This window comes from Sardina pilchardus, chromosome 1 (assembly GCF_963854185.1).
Source record: "Sardina pilchardus chromosome 1, fSarPil1.1, whole genome shotgun sequence".
In the NCBI taxonomy this organism is placed as follows: domain Eukaryota; kingdom Metazoa; phylum Chordata; class Actinopteri; order Clupeiformes; family Clupeidae; genus Sardina; species Sardina pilchardus.
This window is the reverse complement of record NC_084994.1, coordinates 16,258,750-16,273,749: the sequence shown is the minus strand read 5'-3', so window position 1 is coordinate 16,273,749 and position 15,000 is coordinate 16,258,750. Positions and strand designations below refer to the sequence as shown.

The 15,000-nt window shown below is 47.9% G+C and overlaps 1 protein-coding gene across 1 annotated transcript in view; it reads left to right on the top strand.

Annotated features, from left to right (window-relative positions):
- The first annotated feature begins 1,047 nt into the window (after positions 1-1,047).
- The window catches only part of mri1 (methylthioribose-1-phosphate isomerase 1), a 19,268-nt gene continuing 5,315 nt past the window's right edge, over positions 1,048-15,000 (top strand). The window contains exons 1-5 of the mRNA XM_062539333.1: positions 1,048-1,567; positions 8,357-8,580; positions 10,459-10,628; positions 11,699-11,875; positions 12,638-12,862. Coding sequence (XP_062395317.1) covers positions 1,436-1,567; positions 8,357-8,580; positions 10,459-10,628; positions 11,699-11,875; positions 12,638-12,862 — 928 coding nt within the window. The 5' untranslated portion in view covers positions 1,048-1,435. The remainder of the gene's footprint in view (positions 1,568-8,356; positions 8,581-10,458; positions 10,629-11,698; positions 11,876-12,637; positions 12,863-15,000) is intronic.

Genomic DNA, 15,000 nt, shown 5'->3' with positions numbered 1-15,000 from the left:
GATACACAGATCTAGTCCCTGGCTCTCTTTTCAAACCTAAACCAACATAAACTTAAGCTATTAGGCTCAGCTCCGGTGATTTGGTGTGTTTAGGTAGCTGTGTGTGTGTGTGTGTGTGTGTGTGTGTGTGTGTGTGTGTGTGTGTGTGTGTGTGTGTGTGTGTGTGTGTGTGTGTGTGTGTGTGTGTGTGTGTGTGTGTGTGTGTGTGTGTGTGTGTGTGTGTGTGTGTGTGTGTGTGTGTGTGCGTGCGCGCGCGCGCGTGTACAGTCTTTGCAACAAGGTGCTATCATAGAGACAAGTGTTCAAAATGAGAACCCGGTTGGTCTGTGTGTGTGTGTGTGTGTGTGTGTTTTTGAGTAAGACTAGAGTAAGTACATTTTGCAGAGAGAAATATAAGTCCTGACATTGAAGAAGACTTAATAAAATGTTGTGTGTGTGTGTGGCTGTAGGCCATGTGAAAAAAAGAAAAGGAAAATAAACCGTATGTGACTTTAGCGCATTGATGTGTTAGAAACAGACACAGGGGGAGAGGCATTGAGGAGCTACGGTGAATAATGACCCAGGTCCGCTCGCTGGGTCCAGGGGGGCAGCACCAGAGCCGACATCTGCCTTCTCCCTGCTCCCCCATTCTCTCGCCATTCTCTGGGGGAAGAATGGAACCCGCCTAGACCGCGGGTCCATTGTGAGGTTTTGCCACCGCTGCTCCGCGTTTATGCTAATCCCGGTGAACCGAGGGGCGCGTTTCACCTCCCGAGACAAAAGACCAGCGCTTGCTGGCCGCCGTGGAGACGGAGAGAGAGAGGCGAGAGTGCGCCCGAGCGAGCGCTACGAGTGTGTGTGTGCGCGCGCACCGTCTTCGGTGTATGGGAACGCGGTGGTAGAGTGACGGAAGGGAACGCGCACAGCAGTTTGTGCCCGAGCGGAGAGCGAGAGCGAAATAGGTGGGCGTGGAAAAATGAGGGCGGAGCTTCCTGTCGGAAGGAGTGACACGTGGTCTCCCCTCGGTCTGTGTGCGCGTGTGTGAGAGTGTGTGTGTGTGTACTAGGGAAAGAGCTCGTGCGCCAGAGAATCGACTCTACCCCATTTTCACGTTTCTGTCGCGCGTTTTCACCCACCCAACCGACCGACCCACATATCACTGGAGCTGCACGGCTACCCCCCTTTTTTCTTTGAAAGACCAGCTCGTCTCGGCCAAGGAACGTTAGTAAGCCTGCCAGCAGCGCGAAACACGGACAAGTGAGCCGGCCCCGTTGTCACGCGGGAGAGAGTGTGAGCGCGACAGAGGGAAGGAAGGAAGGTTGGAGAGAGAGTGCGAGCGCTTTTGGGTGTTTTAAGAGTCTCCCCACCCCCCTCCTCCACCTCCTCCTCCATCCCCCCTCCCCGTAGCAAGACCCCCGCCGTGCCGCAGCCTCATCCCACGCCGACCGCGGAAGCCATGACGCTGGAAGCGATCCGGTACCGCTCCGGGTCCCTGCAGATCCTCAATCAGCTGCTGCTGCCGCACGAGACGGTGTACGAGGAGATCCGCTCGGTCCAGGACGGCTATGATGCCATCAAGAGTATGAAGGCAAGTGAGAACTACCGGGGGAGAGGGGGTGGGGGCTCACGGCAGGGACCGTATAGGATCAGGGGCTGGGATCGGATCGGGTCTGGTTCCCTCTCGCATCCTTTTAGCGTGCGGCTGTTCCTCCCGTTGGTGGACACAGTGTAACCAGCTGCAGCACGGAGGATTGCAACATACAGCGGCGCGGGTGTTTCTTTGTGTCAGTCGGGAGCACGGGGTCGTTCTTTTGTGTGTGTGTGTGTGTGTGTGTATGCTATGTGGGGGGAGATGCTGTGTGTGTGTGCGCGTCTAGTTGATCATTTGCATAGCTGTGTGCAGGATCGCCAAGCATCGCATCGCAAGCTTGTACTAGGGCTGGTGTACTCTGTCAAGGGCAACCTTCGCAAGCATGCGGTTATCGATCTGTTCGGACTCAAAGTGCGCCACGCAAAACTGGGTGTTTGTTATGATGCGCATATGGCCACCAGGCTGCATTTCAAAAGAATAAAAGCCAAGTCATGTTCGTTATTGTTGTAAATAACGGCTATGTAGCTAGTTCGGTAGGCCAGTAGGTGACTATTATTTTTATGAGATTAGAAACTGCTGGTGGATAGAGGCTCCGTAGACCAACCGGATTCACGCCCTCTCCCTGGGCTGATGACAGCCCGAGGCTCCGGTGGGCAACGCGCTGTGGTGCGGTGCAACGCGTGCCCACGATGAGCGAACGGGGATAGGCGCCTTATAAATGTTTAATCGTGCTCAGGTTAACGAGGGCTACGGACAGATTGCTCGGCCAGGTAACTCGCAGCGGGGAGCCATAAAGGACGGTTGGTTTGGCAAACGGTTATAGCACCGAGGGTGAAAAATCTGCGAGATGAATTATTGATAACCTCCACGATTTCCGCCTCTCTTTTTTTGTCGTTGGCTGCTGCCGCTCGTGCGGTTCAGGGCACTGTCACCCTCTTTAACGACTGTTTCACACCATTATGGGCCGACAAGGCAACAGATTGTCACATTATCTCTGCGTCCTACACCGCATGTGTTGCACTGAAAACCTTGTGTGCGCTTGAACATGATGTTTTGTCTGTTAGCAGAACAAAGGCCAAAGCCCAGAGCCACTGAGCATCTCTCTCTCTCTCTCCCTCTGCCTCTCTCTCTCCCCCTCTCCCTCCCTCTCTCCCCTCCCTCCCTCTCTCCTCTAAGATAGCAGACTCTTCATTAAGTATCAAAGCTTAGAAGTGCTTCTTCATTAAATTTGCCTGCCATACCCGGGCACCCGCAATTAGAGAGAGAGGTGATGGTAGGGTCACACACACACACTCACACACACAACACACACGTCTCAGTGCACTGTCCGTCCACACGCACACATATATCCACTCACACTGAAAGAAACACTCTTTCTAAACCACACACATACATCTAAAGTTTCACTCTTAGAAACACACACACACACACACACACACACACACTTGCTTGTGTGAAAGTTCAGGAGCTGCATTCATTAGCAGGCGAAGCTGATGCCATGGTCTCCAGAGAGAGAGAGAGAGAGAGAGAGAGAGAGAGAGAGAGAAAGCGCTGATGATATATCGAGTAAACTCTCTGGCCGCCACCCACTCCTGAAGGGGCTGAAGTGACACACACACACACACACACACACACACACACACACACACACACACACACACACACACCTCTATATGCACAGACACATACACACACACACACACAAATACATGCACAGACACACATGTGCACACACACACACACACACACACACACAGTACAGACACACACAAACACGTACAGACACACACACACACACACACAGTACAGACGCACACAAACACACACACACACACACACACACACACAGACACGCACACAGTACAGCCGCACACACACACACACGTGGTGATATGATGTGGATATACACACTCAGGTATCAGGGGGCGCGCGTACGCACTCACACACACACACGTGTGGTGATGTCATAATGAGCGAATGAATCTCCGCCACCCACTCTTGAAGGGGCGACGACTTCAAACCATTACCTCACCATCAGCTGATGTCATTGCTATTGCCACTACCACTATAGTGTGTGTGTGTGTGTGTGTGTGTGTGTGTGTGTGTGTGTGTGGTTTGTTCACATGTGTCACATGTATGACCGTGTACTGGTTAGGTGTGTAAACGTGTGTTTGTGTGTCTGTTCAGACAGACTTCATTGTGTGTAAATGTGCAGATTCGTGTTTTGTGTGTGTATGAAATTAATGTTGTTCTACCTGCTGGTGTCAACAGCGTGTGTGTGTGTGTGTGTGTGTGTGTGTGTGTGTGTGTGTGTGTGTGTGTGTGTGTGTGTGTGTGTGTGTGTGTGTGTGTGTGTGTGTGTGTGTGTGTGTGTGTGTGTGTGTGTGTGTGTGTGTGTGTGTGTGTGTGTGTGTGTGTGTGTGTGTGTGTGTGTGTGTGTGCGCGTGTGCATGTTCATTCGTATAACAAACCAGAGCTCAGCTTCAGGTGTGTGTGTGTGCGTGCTGTTTCTGGCATGCATATCTGTAGGTACCACAGTCACTCAAGAACCAGTACACTGTGATGGATATCAAATGTAACTGTATTTTATACATCACTATGCTATACCATTACAGACATTATAGATAACACTTAACTGTCGTAGCAGCTCCATTTGTGAGAAGTATACATAACTCGTACAGTCTATAAATGACTTAGTACACAAGCGCATGCATTAACTACAGATTACAGTTGACTACACACAATACAACTACACATCAATCACATCACAGCAGACAAAAGATAAGTATCCCTTGATGGAGTTCCCGATTAAGCTTTAGGATGGTGGTGCGCAGGCTTAGTGTGACCCTGTTGAAGTGTGACACCCTGTATCTGTGCTCTAGTGCCTGATTTATAGAGCATCTGGAAAGGTTGGCGTACACACTTTGAGCAGTTTATTAGTTGATGGGACACTGTAGGGCTTTTAAATTAGCACCCTCTTACAATACTGCACAAATTATCTGCTATAATATAAAATATGTAGAAATGGAATATATATAGTATATAAAAAAGTGATTTAATGAAATAGATATTCAGATTAAAATCTAGTGGTAGATAAAAAAAAAACGTAGTGCGCTCCAGTATGCTGAAAAACAAATGCAAACCTTTCTCAATGTCCTATTTCTATTCCGATTCCAGTGAGCTTTTACATTGCATTTGCATGTTATATTACATTACATTACATTACATTCACATTGTGTTCACTCGGAATGTCCTATCTGGATGTGATGTGACCGTGCTACCGTGCTATGCAGGACAATACGATGGAGCTGTTGTTAGACGCCCGGTCTCTATTTTGCTGTCTGTCGCTTGCGTTGTTCTGCTATTATGAGTGAGAAACACACATATTGTAGAAATATGACTGAATAGAGACACAACAGAGTCAGTGTGGAAACACCTTTTCCAGGCAGTGCTGCATGGAAGGCAATAGTGTTAGGCAAAGGTTAGGGTTAAGATTGGGGTCCACCATCGAGCGATTAGGGTTAAGATTAGGGTTGGGTGGCGACATACACCATCGAGCGTATCCTCACTTCGGTTTACACAATTGCCTCAGTATGAATAAGACGAATTCAATTGTGTTAAGAGAGCTTGCACATACTGTGTATTACATCCAATGGTGTTGGCTATAGTGAATTTACTTTAGGGTAATAGGTGCCTTGAAGTCCACCCACGGTGGGTCGGCTTAAAACACCATGGAGTGCACTAAAGGCCATGCCACAGCTGGACCCTGACATGCACTTACAAATAGCTCTGAGGGGAAAACGTACTTACAAATAGCTCTGAGGGGAAAATGCACTTACAATAAGCGCTGAAGGAAAGCGCCGTGGCTTTTAGTCACACCTTTTCAGGTGTGGCCCGCTAAGCTGATTCTGCCCAAGCACCACGCAGAGCCTGCCACACTGCCAAGACCAGTAGGGGGCGCAACAGTTATACTACCGCTTTGCTGTATACTGTATTGTTGTATACTGTACTGTATAAAAAGGGGGTTAGGAGTTCAGTAGCAAAGTGCAGGATTTGAGACATCTACTGCAGTCACATCAGCCAGTGTGTTGAGCAGATCTGTGGGGATGGATATCAGCTCTTCTCAAGTAACAAAGTCTGGAGCTCAGGAGTTTCATTTGAGAGTGAATGAAGGAATGAAAGGAAGGAAAGGAATTGAACGAGTGTCCTGTCTCAAGACGTTTATAAGATGTGTCCTGTCTTAAGACGTTTCTAAGATGTGATGTGTCCAAAGACGTTTATAAGATGTGTCCTGTCTCAAGACGTTTATGTGATGTGTCCTGTCTCAAGACGTTTATAAGATGTGTCCTGTCTCAAGACGTTTATAAGAAGCATATTTAGCCCTTTTTGAGTAGAACAATTCCTGCCCTGGTCAGGCCCTCACAGAGGCCTTTTCCACTATCAAAGAACCTCCGTCTCCGTTCTGGTTTTATGCACCAGATGTTGAAGTCTGTGTGGAGCTATTCCACGATAATTTTGTCATTTTGGAAACCTGAAAAGATGGTTTGGAGCCGGCACCAAAAAAATATTTTTTTCCCCAATTAACCAAAATGGGTGTGTCATTCGACAGGTCCGTAATGTATGCTATACACCATATGTTGATGAAGCATACTCGTTTCCGTTCAAAACTGGAGGAAATGTGGGCAGGTTCTAGGGTTAGATTTTATGCCTTATGTGTCTATATGTATCTGAAATGTGCACTTTGGCCAAAACAAATTGCCCAACTTTTGGGATATTAAAGAATACTTTGACTTTGAGACTTTAACTTTTTCTCTAGATAGCACTAATGTTAAAACAAATATCAAACACCCTCAGTGCCGAGGTCAAGAGTTCAGTGGGTACCAGGAAGGTGCCGCCTGTGGTTCAGTTCCGGTCCAGACCTGGTCCAGATCCGGCGCTAATCCGCTGGGGCTCCCCTCCTCTCTGTTTCCTGGGGATCCCCCTCGCTCGCTCGCTCTCGCTCTCGCTCTCGCTCAAGCTGGGCTTAGGCGGCTGGAGTTTTTGTCGCGCGACGAGCTAATCCAAATCCTACATCCAGCATAAGGAGCATTAACAGCTCCGTCTTATAGTCACTTTCACAATATTAGATTCAATTCAACTCCCTGAGTCCATGTCTCTCTCTCTCTCTCTCTTTCTCTCTACTTTCTCCCTCTCTCTCTCGCTCTCTCTCACTTTCTCTCTACTTTCTCTCTCTCGCTCTCTCTCACTTTCTCTATCTGTCTGTCTCTCTTTCTCTCTCTGTATGTCTGTTTGTTTCTCTCTATCTCTCTCCTCTTTCTTTCTCTCTCTCTCTCTCTTTCTCTTTCCGCCTCTGTCCTACTTTCTCTCTACTTTCTCCCTCTCTCTCTCTCTACTTTCTCTCTCTATCCATCTCTCTCTATCCCTCTCTCTCTGTCTACACTCTCTCTGACTTAATTCCGAGACATTGCAACAGTAGAGCAACGGCAACAACAGTGAAACAAGAGCGTGTCTGAGAAACACGAGTCGGCCGTTGTCATGCCAATAAAGGTCCTGGTGGACAAGCTGTAAGTGATTTGTGTTCTTTGTAGTGAGTTTTGGGAGAGGAGAGGAGAGGGTGGGGTGGGGGGGGCTCCTTAGCAGGGATAGTCTTACGGGATTTACCTCATAAATCTGAAATCAATTTGGCTTCTCCGGTCTCACTTGGGTCTGGTTTCTCGTCCAGACTGTAGACTACTTTATCAGTTTTTAGACTTTAACGTTCTTTAACGTTTAGACACACATTTACATAGAGAATGTATGGAATACATACAGTACATGGCAAATATAATTGCATCCAAAATGATCCTACTACTACTTACTACTTCTCTCTCGTGATGTACATGTATGTGGATCTCTCTCCTTCTCTCGTTTGTCTGTGTTTCTAAAAAAAAAAAAAACACATGTGGACGTTATTACTTCAGACGAGGATGTTGGGGGGGGTTTTGTAGTCGTTTGTCTGCAGGATTGCGCAAAGCCACCAGCCCAACTTCCGTGGAGCTGTAGAATTAAATCAGACTGTGTTTGGATTCAGTGGGTGGATCTAGGAATTCGTTTTTCACTTTGTGGAACGTCACAAGAGAACTTTTGACGAGAGTGGAGTATTGACCTTGGCAACGATCTCTGCTCTCTTTGGAAAATGTAACAGGAAAAAGGACAGAATGGCACCAACCCAGCCCCTCTAAATCATGCTTTAGTAGCGTCGTAATGTGAATGAATTGACGAGTGATTTAATAAACAAGTGACCCCTTCTCTCTACATCTCCCTCTCTCCCCTCCTCCCTCCCCCTCTCTCTCTTCCCCTCATTCTCTCCTCCTCTCCTCATCTCTCTTTCTCTCTTGCTCCCTCTCTCTCCCCTACTCTCCCTCCTTCCCTCACCTCTTTCTCTTTCACTCTTTCCTCTCTTTCTCTCACTCCCCTCTCTTTCTTCTCTCCCCTCCTCCCTCTCCCTCTCTCCTCATCTCTCTTTCTCTCTCCTTCCCTCTTTCCCCTCTCCCTCTCCCCCCTCTCCCTCTCTCCTCATCTCCTTCTCTCCTTCTCCTTCTCTCCTCATCTCTCCCTCCTTCCCTCCTCATCCATCTCCTCTCTCTCTTCCTCCTTTCTCTCTCCCTCTCTCCTCATCTCTCCCTCCTTCCCTCATTCTCTCCCTCCTTCCCCCCTTATCTCTCTCTCCCTCTCTCCTCCCTCTCTCCCTCTTTCTCTCCTCCCCATCTCTCTCTCCCCCTCCCTCTCTCTCTTGTCCCACTACAGGTGCGTGGCGCTCCTGCCATTGCCATCGTGGGCTGCCTGAGCCTGGCGGTGGAGCTGCGCGCGGGCGCCGGCGGCGACGACCCCCTGGCCTTCATCCGCGAGTCGCTGTGCCACCTGACCTCGGCCCGGCCCACCGCCGTCAACATGGGCCGCGCCGCCCGCGAACTCATGGAGTTCAGCGAGAACGAGAGCATGGAGAAGAGCGGAGAGGCACTACGGGACAGGTGAGGGAGGGAGGGAGGGAGGGAGGGAGGGAGAGAGAGAGGGATGGAGAGAGAGGGGGGGAGAGAGAGGGAGAGGGGGAGAAGAGCGGAGAGGCACTACGGGACAGGTGAGGGAGGGAGGGAGGGAGGGAGGGATGGACGATAGAACAGAGAAGAAAAGAGCAGAGGCACTCCGAGAGCTGAGAGAGAGAGGGATGAAGGGAGGGGGAGAAGAGTGGAGAGGCACTCTTCAGACAGGTGAGAGAGAGAAGGAGGGAAGGAGGGAGGGATGGATGGATGGATGAAAGTGTGTAAGAGTAGTGAGCTGGAGTGAGAGAGAGAAAGAGTGAGAGAAATACAGACAGACAGAGAGAGAGTGAGGGATCATTGAGTTAGGGAGGGATACAGGCAGGGTTTGTGCATTAGCTGATGGATGTCTGGTTGAATGAGAGGATGAGGAGAGAGAAGGAGAGAGAGAGATTACAAATGTTTTTGATGCTTGTGTGTTCAAAACAGATATTGTATCTGTTTGCACTGTATGATGGCTTTGGCAACACTACTCTTCTACTGTAAGTCATGCCAATAAATTTCATTTGAATTTGAATTTGAATTTGAGAGAGAGAGAGAGAGAGAGAACTAGAACTAGAACTAGAACTAGGAGTAAAAAAATCTCTCTCTTCCCAGTAAAGATGGTGATGAGTATGAGGAAGAGGCAAACAAAAGAATCTCTCCCCCACCTCTCATTCCCCCTGGTTCTGTATAACACTGTCGACAACTTTGAGCGTTTGAAAATGAATCCTAGAGGGAGAGAGAGGGAGACAGAGGGAGATGAAGAGGGAGATAGAGGGAGAGAGGGAGAGAGGGATGGAGGGAGGGAGGGAGGGAGGGATGGAGGGGGCGAGGGAGGAGCCATGGGAGAGGAGAGGTAAAGCGTAGAGATGAAAAGATGAGAGGAGAGATGAGAGGAGAGGTAAATTACAGATGATAGCACAGAGCTGTGAGTCAGGAGACCCCATAATGCAGAGAGAGAGGGAGGGAGGGAGGGAGGGAGGGAGGGAGAGAGAGAGAGAGAGACAAAGGTTTTCAACCGCCATTTGTTGGATCATTCCTCAACCCATGAAATCCTTGCGCGCCTCATACAGAAGCCAAACACCATACAAACATTCATAAATACATTCACACATAAAAATCCCAAATACATTATATGTGATGTTAAAAAGCAGCATCCCCCCCCACACACCCAGAAACCCCTCAATGTTCTGAACACATCCCCTTAGGAACCTCCACCGGATCGACTGATCCAGCCCCCAACATTCTACTTCTCCTGGTCTTCCACACTGGCAACTTAGTTGACCCCAACAAGAAATTCACCATACACATCTCCCTCCTCCTCCTCAGCTGATACATTGGGCCCCCAATCAAAAGGCGATAGGGAAAAAGCTACCCCTAATTTACCCAACCACCTATTCAAGAGCTAAAAAAGCTACCCCCCCCCCCCCCCCCCAGCCAAATGTGAGGGAAATAATTAAAAACAGGGAGGGAAGGTGTGAGCAAAAGAGTCTATGAGTGTGTAAGACTGCGTGTGTGTGTGAGATCGAGATGAGAGAGAGAGAGAGCTCTATCTGTTGTATGCTCTGACAGAGCATATGCAATTGTGTTTCATGCCTTTGAAGCTCAGACGGACAGAGAGAGAGACAGAAAGAGAGAGAGAGAGAGAGAGGTATTTCATCAAACATATTTTACTCTATTCTTGGTCTTGCTGTTTATGAACCAGCTGAATTGAAACAATCAAAGCCGAAAGATGGGATGTATGTGAATGCAGGGGGATTGACAGGTGAATCCACCAATGAGATGTCAGTGTCTCACCTGTCTCTGCGCTTGTCCCCGCCTCCTCTGCAGCGCGATTGGCTGGATCGAGGAGATGCTGGAGCGGGACGTGAGTGACAACCGGAAGATCGGGAACTTCGGCGCCCAGCACATCCTGTCCGGCGTTCCGAGGGACTCGGTCAGCATTCTCACGCACTGCAACACCGGATCACTCGCCACCGCCGGATACGGCACCGCACTCGGTACGTGTGTGTGTGTGTGTGTGTGTGTGTGTTGTGTGAGTGTGTATGTCTCTGCCTGTGTCTACGGGTGTGTGTGTGTACGTGTACATGGACCTGGATGTGTGTGGGCGGGTGTATGTGTGTGTGTGTGTAGGTATGGGTGTGAGTGTGTGTGTGTGTATGGGTGTCAGTGTGTGTGTGTGTGTGTGTGTGGGTGGGTGGGTGTCACCCACACCGGAGTGGAGTCTCTCATCACGGTGATCTGTCACTCATGCGCACAAACACAGGTACACACAACACACACACCCTGAAACACGACACACATACACACGCACACACACACACTGGCTCTGCATTCATTATCACTGTCAGCGCTCTCACCTGCTGCACCCTGGAGATGCCAGGAGTAGCGTTGGAGAGAGCGGTTGGCATGGAAACGGTCCTGGCCCGGATCTGGGCCTGATGTCACCGTGGCGCTTGGGCCGTCACTCAGAGCTGAGATGAAGTCACTGTGGAGAAATATCTGGAGCAGTTTGCACTCACGATTTCTCTACAGTAATGAAGTATGATTTTTGAATTGGCCACAGTTCATTTCAACAAATACTCAGAGAGAGGGTAGCAGAGGTGGCGTAGATTTAGGAGATGTTTTTATTATTGTATGTATAACTGCAGATGTATAAATTGTGTCTACAGTTCACACACCTGACATAGATAGATAGATAGATAGATAGATACAGTAGATACTTTATTGATCCCCAAGGTACATTGTAAAGGTACATAACGCACTCTAAGCAGACAGATTTTGCAATAGCATTGGTGAAGAAAAAAAGAAAAGCTACTCAGATTCAGATTCAGATTCAAAGTGCTTTATTGGCATGACAAGGGGTACTTATATTCCCAAAGCAGGCAGACGAAACAGAAAATAGTACAATACCATTACAATTCATAAAATACATGTGTGTGTACTCTTTTTGTGTGTCTTGTGTGTTTTGAATGTGTGAATATTTTGTATTAACTCTTTGTCTGTGTGTTTGTGTACCTGTATCTTTTGTGCGTGTGTGTGTGTGTGTGTGTGTGTGTGTGTGTTGTAGGTGTGGTGCGCTCCCTGCACTCGCTGGGCCGCCTGAAGCGCGTGTACTGCACGGAGACTCGGCCGTACAACCAGGGCGCGCGGCTCACGGCGTACGAGGCCGTAGCCGAGGGATTCCCCGCCACGCTCATCACCGACAGCATGGCCGCCCTCACCATGAGGGAGAAGGGCATCACCGGTACGCTGTGTGTGTGTGTGTTGCTGTGTGTGTGTGTGTGTGTGTGTGTGTGTGTGTGTGTGTGTGTGTGTAGCCTATGTGTCTCTGGCTGTGTCCGAAAATGGAAGAAAATGCAGCGTTTTAAGATATCTCACAGAGGAGCGAGGCATGTGCAGATTCATTATTTCTATGAAATGCTGCCCCCTAAGATGCCTTCTCTCATTTTGCTGAATTTTGAAGGCAGTGTAGATGTATCCGTCATTCTGCCTTCAACGTCCAACATTCAGTTTAATTGTGTGCTGCAGTTGAACGTCATGTTAGTCTGCTTTCTGGTATCCTGGCAACGGCATTCTGTGTCTTGCCAGACTGTCCAAAACAAAGTTCGTAGCTTTGCCTTGTGTGTTTAACTTTTATCGTGGACACTGCCGTTAGAAGTGTTTTTTTGTTGTTGTTGACTTTTTTGTGTTGATCAGATATAATCTACTGTATAGTTTGTGAGGATGCTTTATTGAAAATATTTTGTCAATGTATCAACTTTATTTTTGTGTTAATTTAGCACCTAATTTGATACATTTGTGTACTTATCTGAAGTTTAGAGTTCTTGGTAATGACAAACTCTGCACACTGTCTTGTTTGTTAGCAAAATCACCTTTGGGAGCAAAAAACAAACCTTTGCAGATATTTTATCTTTTGTATCTTTTATTATCTGGCACCTGTTGAAACACGTAGATGTGCGTGCGTTATTACGTTCAGTCAATGACGACCTCTCTCCCACGCCTGCAGCGGTGGTCGTCGGGGCCGACCGAGTAGTCGCCAACGGCGACACGGCCAACAAGATCGGCACGTACCAGCTGGCCATTGCCGCAAAGCACCATGGGATTCCGTTCTACGTGGCAGCGCCGAGCACGTCGTGCGACCTGAGCCTGGAGAGCGGCCGCGACATCGTGATCGAGCAGCGCCCGGCCGAGGAGCTCACCAGCATCAACGGAGTTCCTGTCGCCGCGCCAGGTCTGTGTGTGTGTGTGTGTTGTGTTGTGTCTTGTGTTGACTTGTGTTGTCTTGTGTTGTCTTGTGTTGTCTTGTGTTGTGTTGTGTTGTGTGTGAGAGTGTTGTGTGTGAGTGTGTGTGTGTGTGTGTGTGTGTGTGTGAGAGAGAGAGATTATGTAATACCTACATCTCATGGAAACGTCTTCTTGGTTCAAAGGGTTCATGAACTTCATGGCTGCAGTGTGTGTGTGTGTGTGTGTGTGTGTGTGTGTGTGTGTGTGTGTGTGTGTGGTTGTGTGTGTGTCTGTCTTGTCAGTGCACACACACTGAACAGAGCTCTGTAGCTATTTCAGAGCACTTTTGTGAGGAAATGTTCGTCTGACAGCAATAGAGTGACACTCTCAACCACTCTCAAAGTATACTGTACTCTCGTGTGTGTGTGTGTGTGTGTGTGTGTGTGTGTGTGTGTGTGTGTGTGTGTGTGTGTGTGTGTGTGTGTGTGTGTGTGTGTGTGTGTGTGTGTGTGTGTGTGTGTGTGTGTGTGTGTGTGTGTGTGTGTGTGTGTGTGTGTGTGTGTGTGTGTGTGTGTGCGCGCGTGTGTGTGTGTGTGTGTGTATTCCTCACTTTAGAAAGTAGCAGCTGCTGGAGCCGCTGAATAATGCATTGCCCTGAAACGCATGTGAGGAAAAGACAGAAGAGTGATGGAGAGAGAGAGAAATGGGTTTGAAAGGAAGAGAGAGAGAGAGAGAGCGCAAATGAGAAGGGAGAGAGAGAAGGAAAATGGGTTGAAGGGCAATTTGGGGATAAAGACAAAAGAAGAAAGTGAAGAGAGATTGAAAGGGAAAGAGAGATATTTTTCAATTTTGCATACAACTTAGTGGCAGTAAGAGTCCAGTGCACAAAACAATGGTCCTTATAAGACAAGAGAATTATACAGAGTGAAAAAGAAAAGAGAGAGTGAGAGAGAGTGTACGTCCTCTTATATGTTAATTCCACAATTAAACATTTATTTATTTGTCTTTAACACATGTACATGTAATTGAGCTTTGGCAATAACGTTTTGAAACGTTCATGCCAACAAAGCTTAATTGAAATTCAATTCAATTCAATTCAATTCAATGAGTGAGTGAGTGAGAGAGTTAGTAAGAGAGTGAGAGTGAGAAGTCAGTGTGAGTGAGAGAGGTAGTGAAAAAGAAAAGAGAGTGAGTGAGTGAGAGAGAGAGAGAGAGAGAGTTAGTAAGAGAGAGAGAGTGAATAGAGGCAGAGAGAGAGCAGAGCGTACAATACATACTGCAGACTGTGTCTCTGATTTGACGTTGGTGTGACTCAGGTGTGATGTGAAGGCGAGTACAGTGTACCTGTCCAGGTCTTAATTAGCCCATCTTAAAGCGCTCAGGTGTCCAGCCTCGTTAAGGTTACTGATGCGTTTTATAAGAACAGAAGTATACGAATTGGAACACAGTTCTTGATTGGCAGAATAAAGTGTCCTCCTATTCCTGTACTTCCTGCCGTGTATAATTGGTGATTTTCTATGACTCTGTTTACATCTTCCAACCTAATCCTTGGCAAACTCGACAACAGTCTTGAAAAGGAGCTTTGTTTTTTGTTTTTTTTAGTTTGTTGACAGCAGACAGCAAGTAGTGACGGCTTTGAAATATCGGTGGTAGTTGTTTTTTTTTACAGTGGCGACATCTTGTGAAATGGGCTTATCAGGAACGCACAATGAGTCACGGTGGACTGCACGTACAGAGAGAGAGATAGAGAGAATCACACACACACACACTGTATAGGAATATGAATCTGTTTCCTTGTAGCTGTTCATATGTTAGATAATATATTTGGATTGATTGTTATATGTATAATGAGAGAGAGAGAGACTTTGACTTTAAAGATGACTTAAAAGTGAAAGTACTGCAGTGACTCAAAGAGAAGGGAAAATGGGGTGAGTGGAAGACTAGAGAGAGAGAGAGAGAGGGGGGGAGAGGGAATGAAGAGTTCAGGAGGGACGTAAAGAAAGGGAGAGATAGTCATGCTAATAAAGCTCCTTTGGATTTGGATTTGAATTTGAATTTGAGAGAGAGGAAGAGTGGAGGAGGTGGGGGAGAGGTATGGGAGTAAAAAGGAGAGAGAGGAAGAGTGGAGGAGGTGGGGGAGAGATA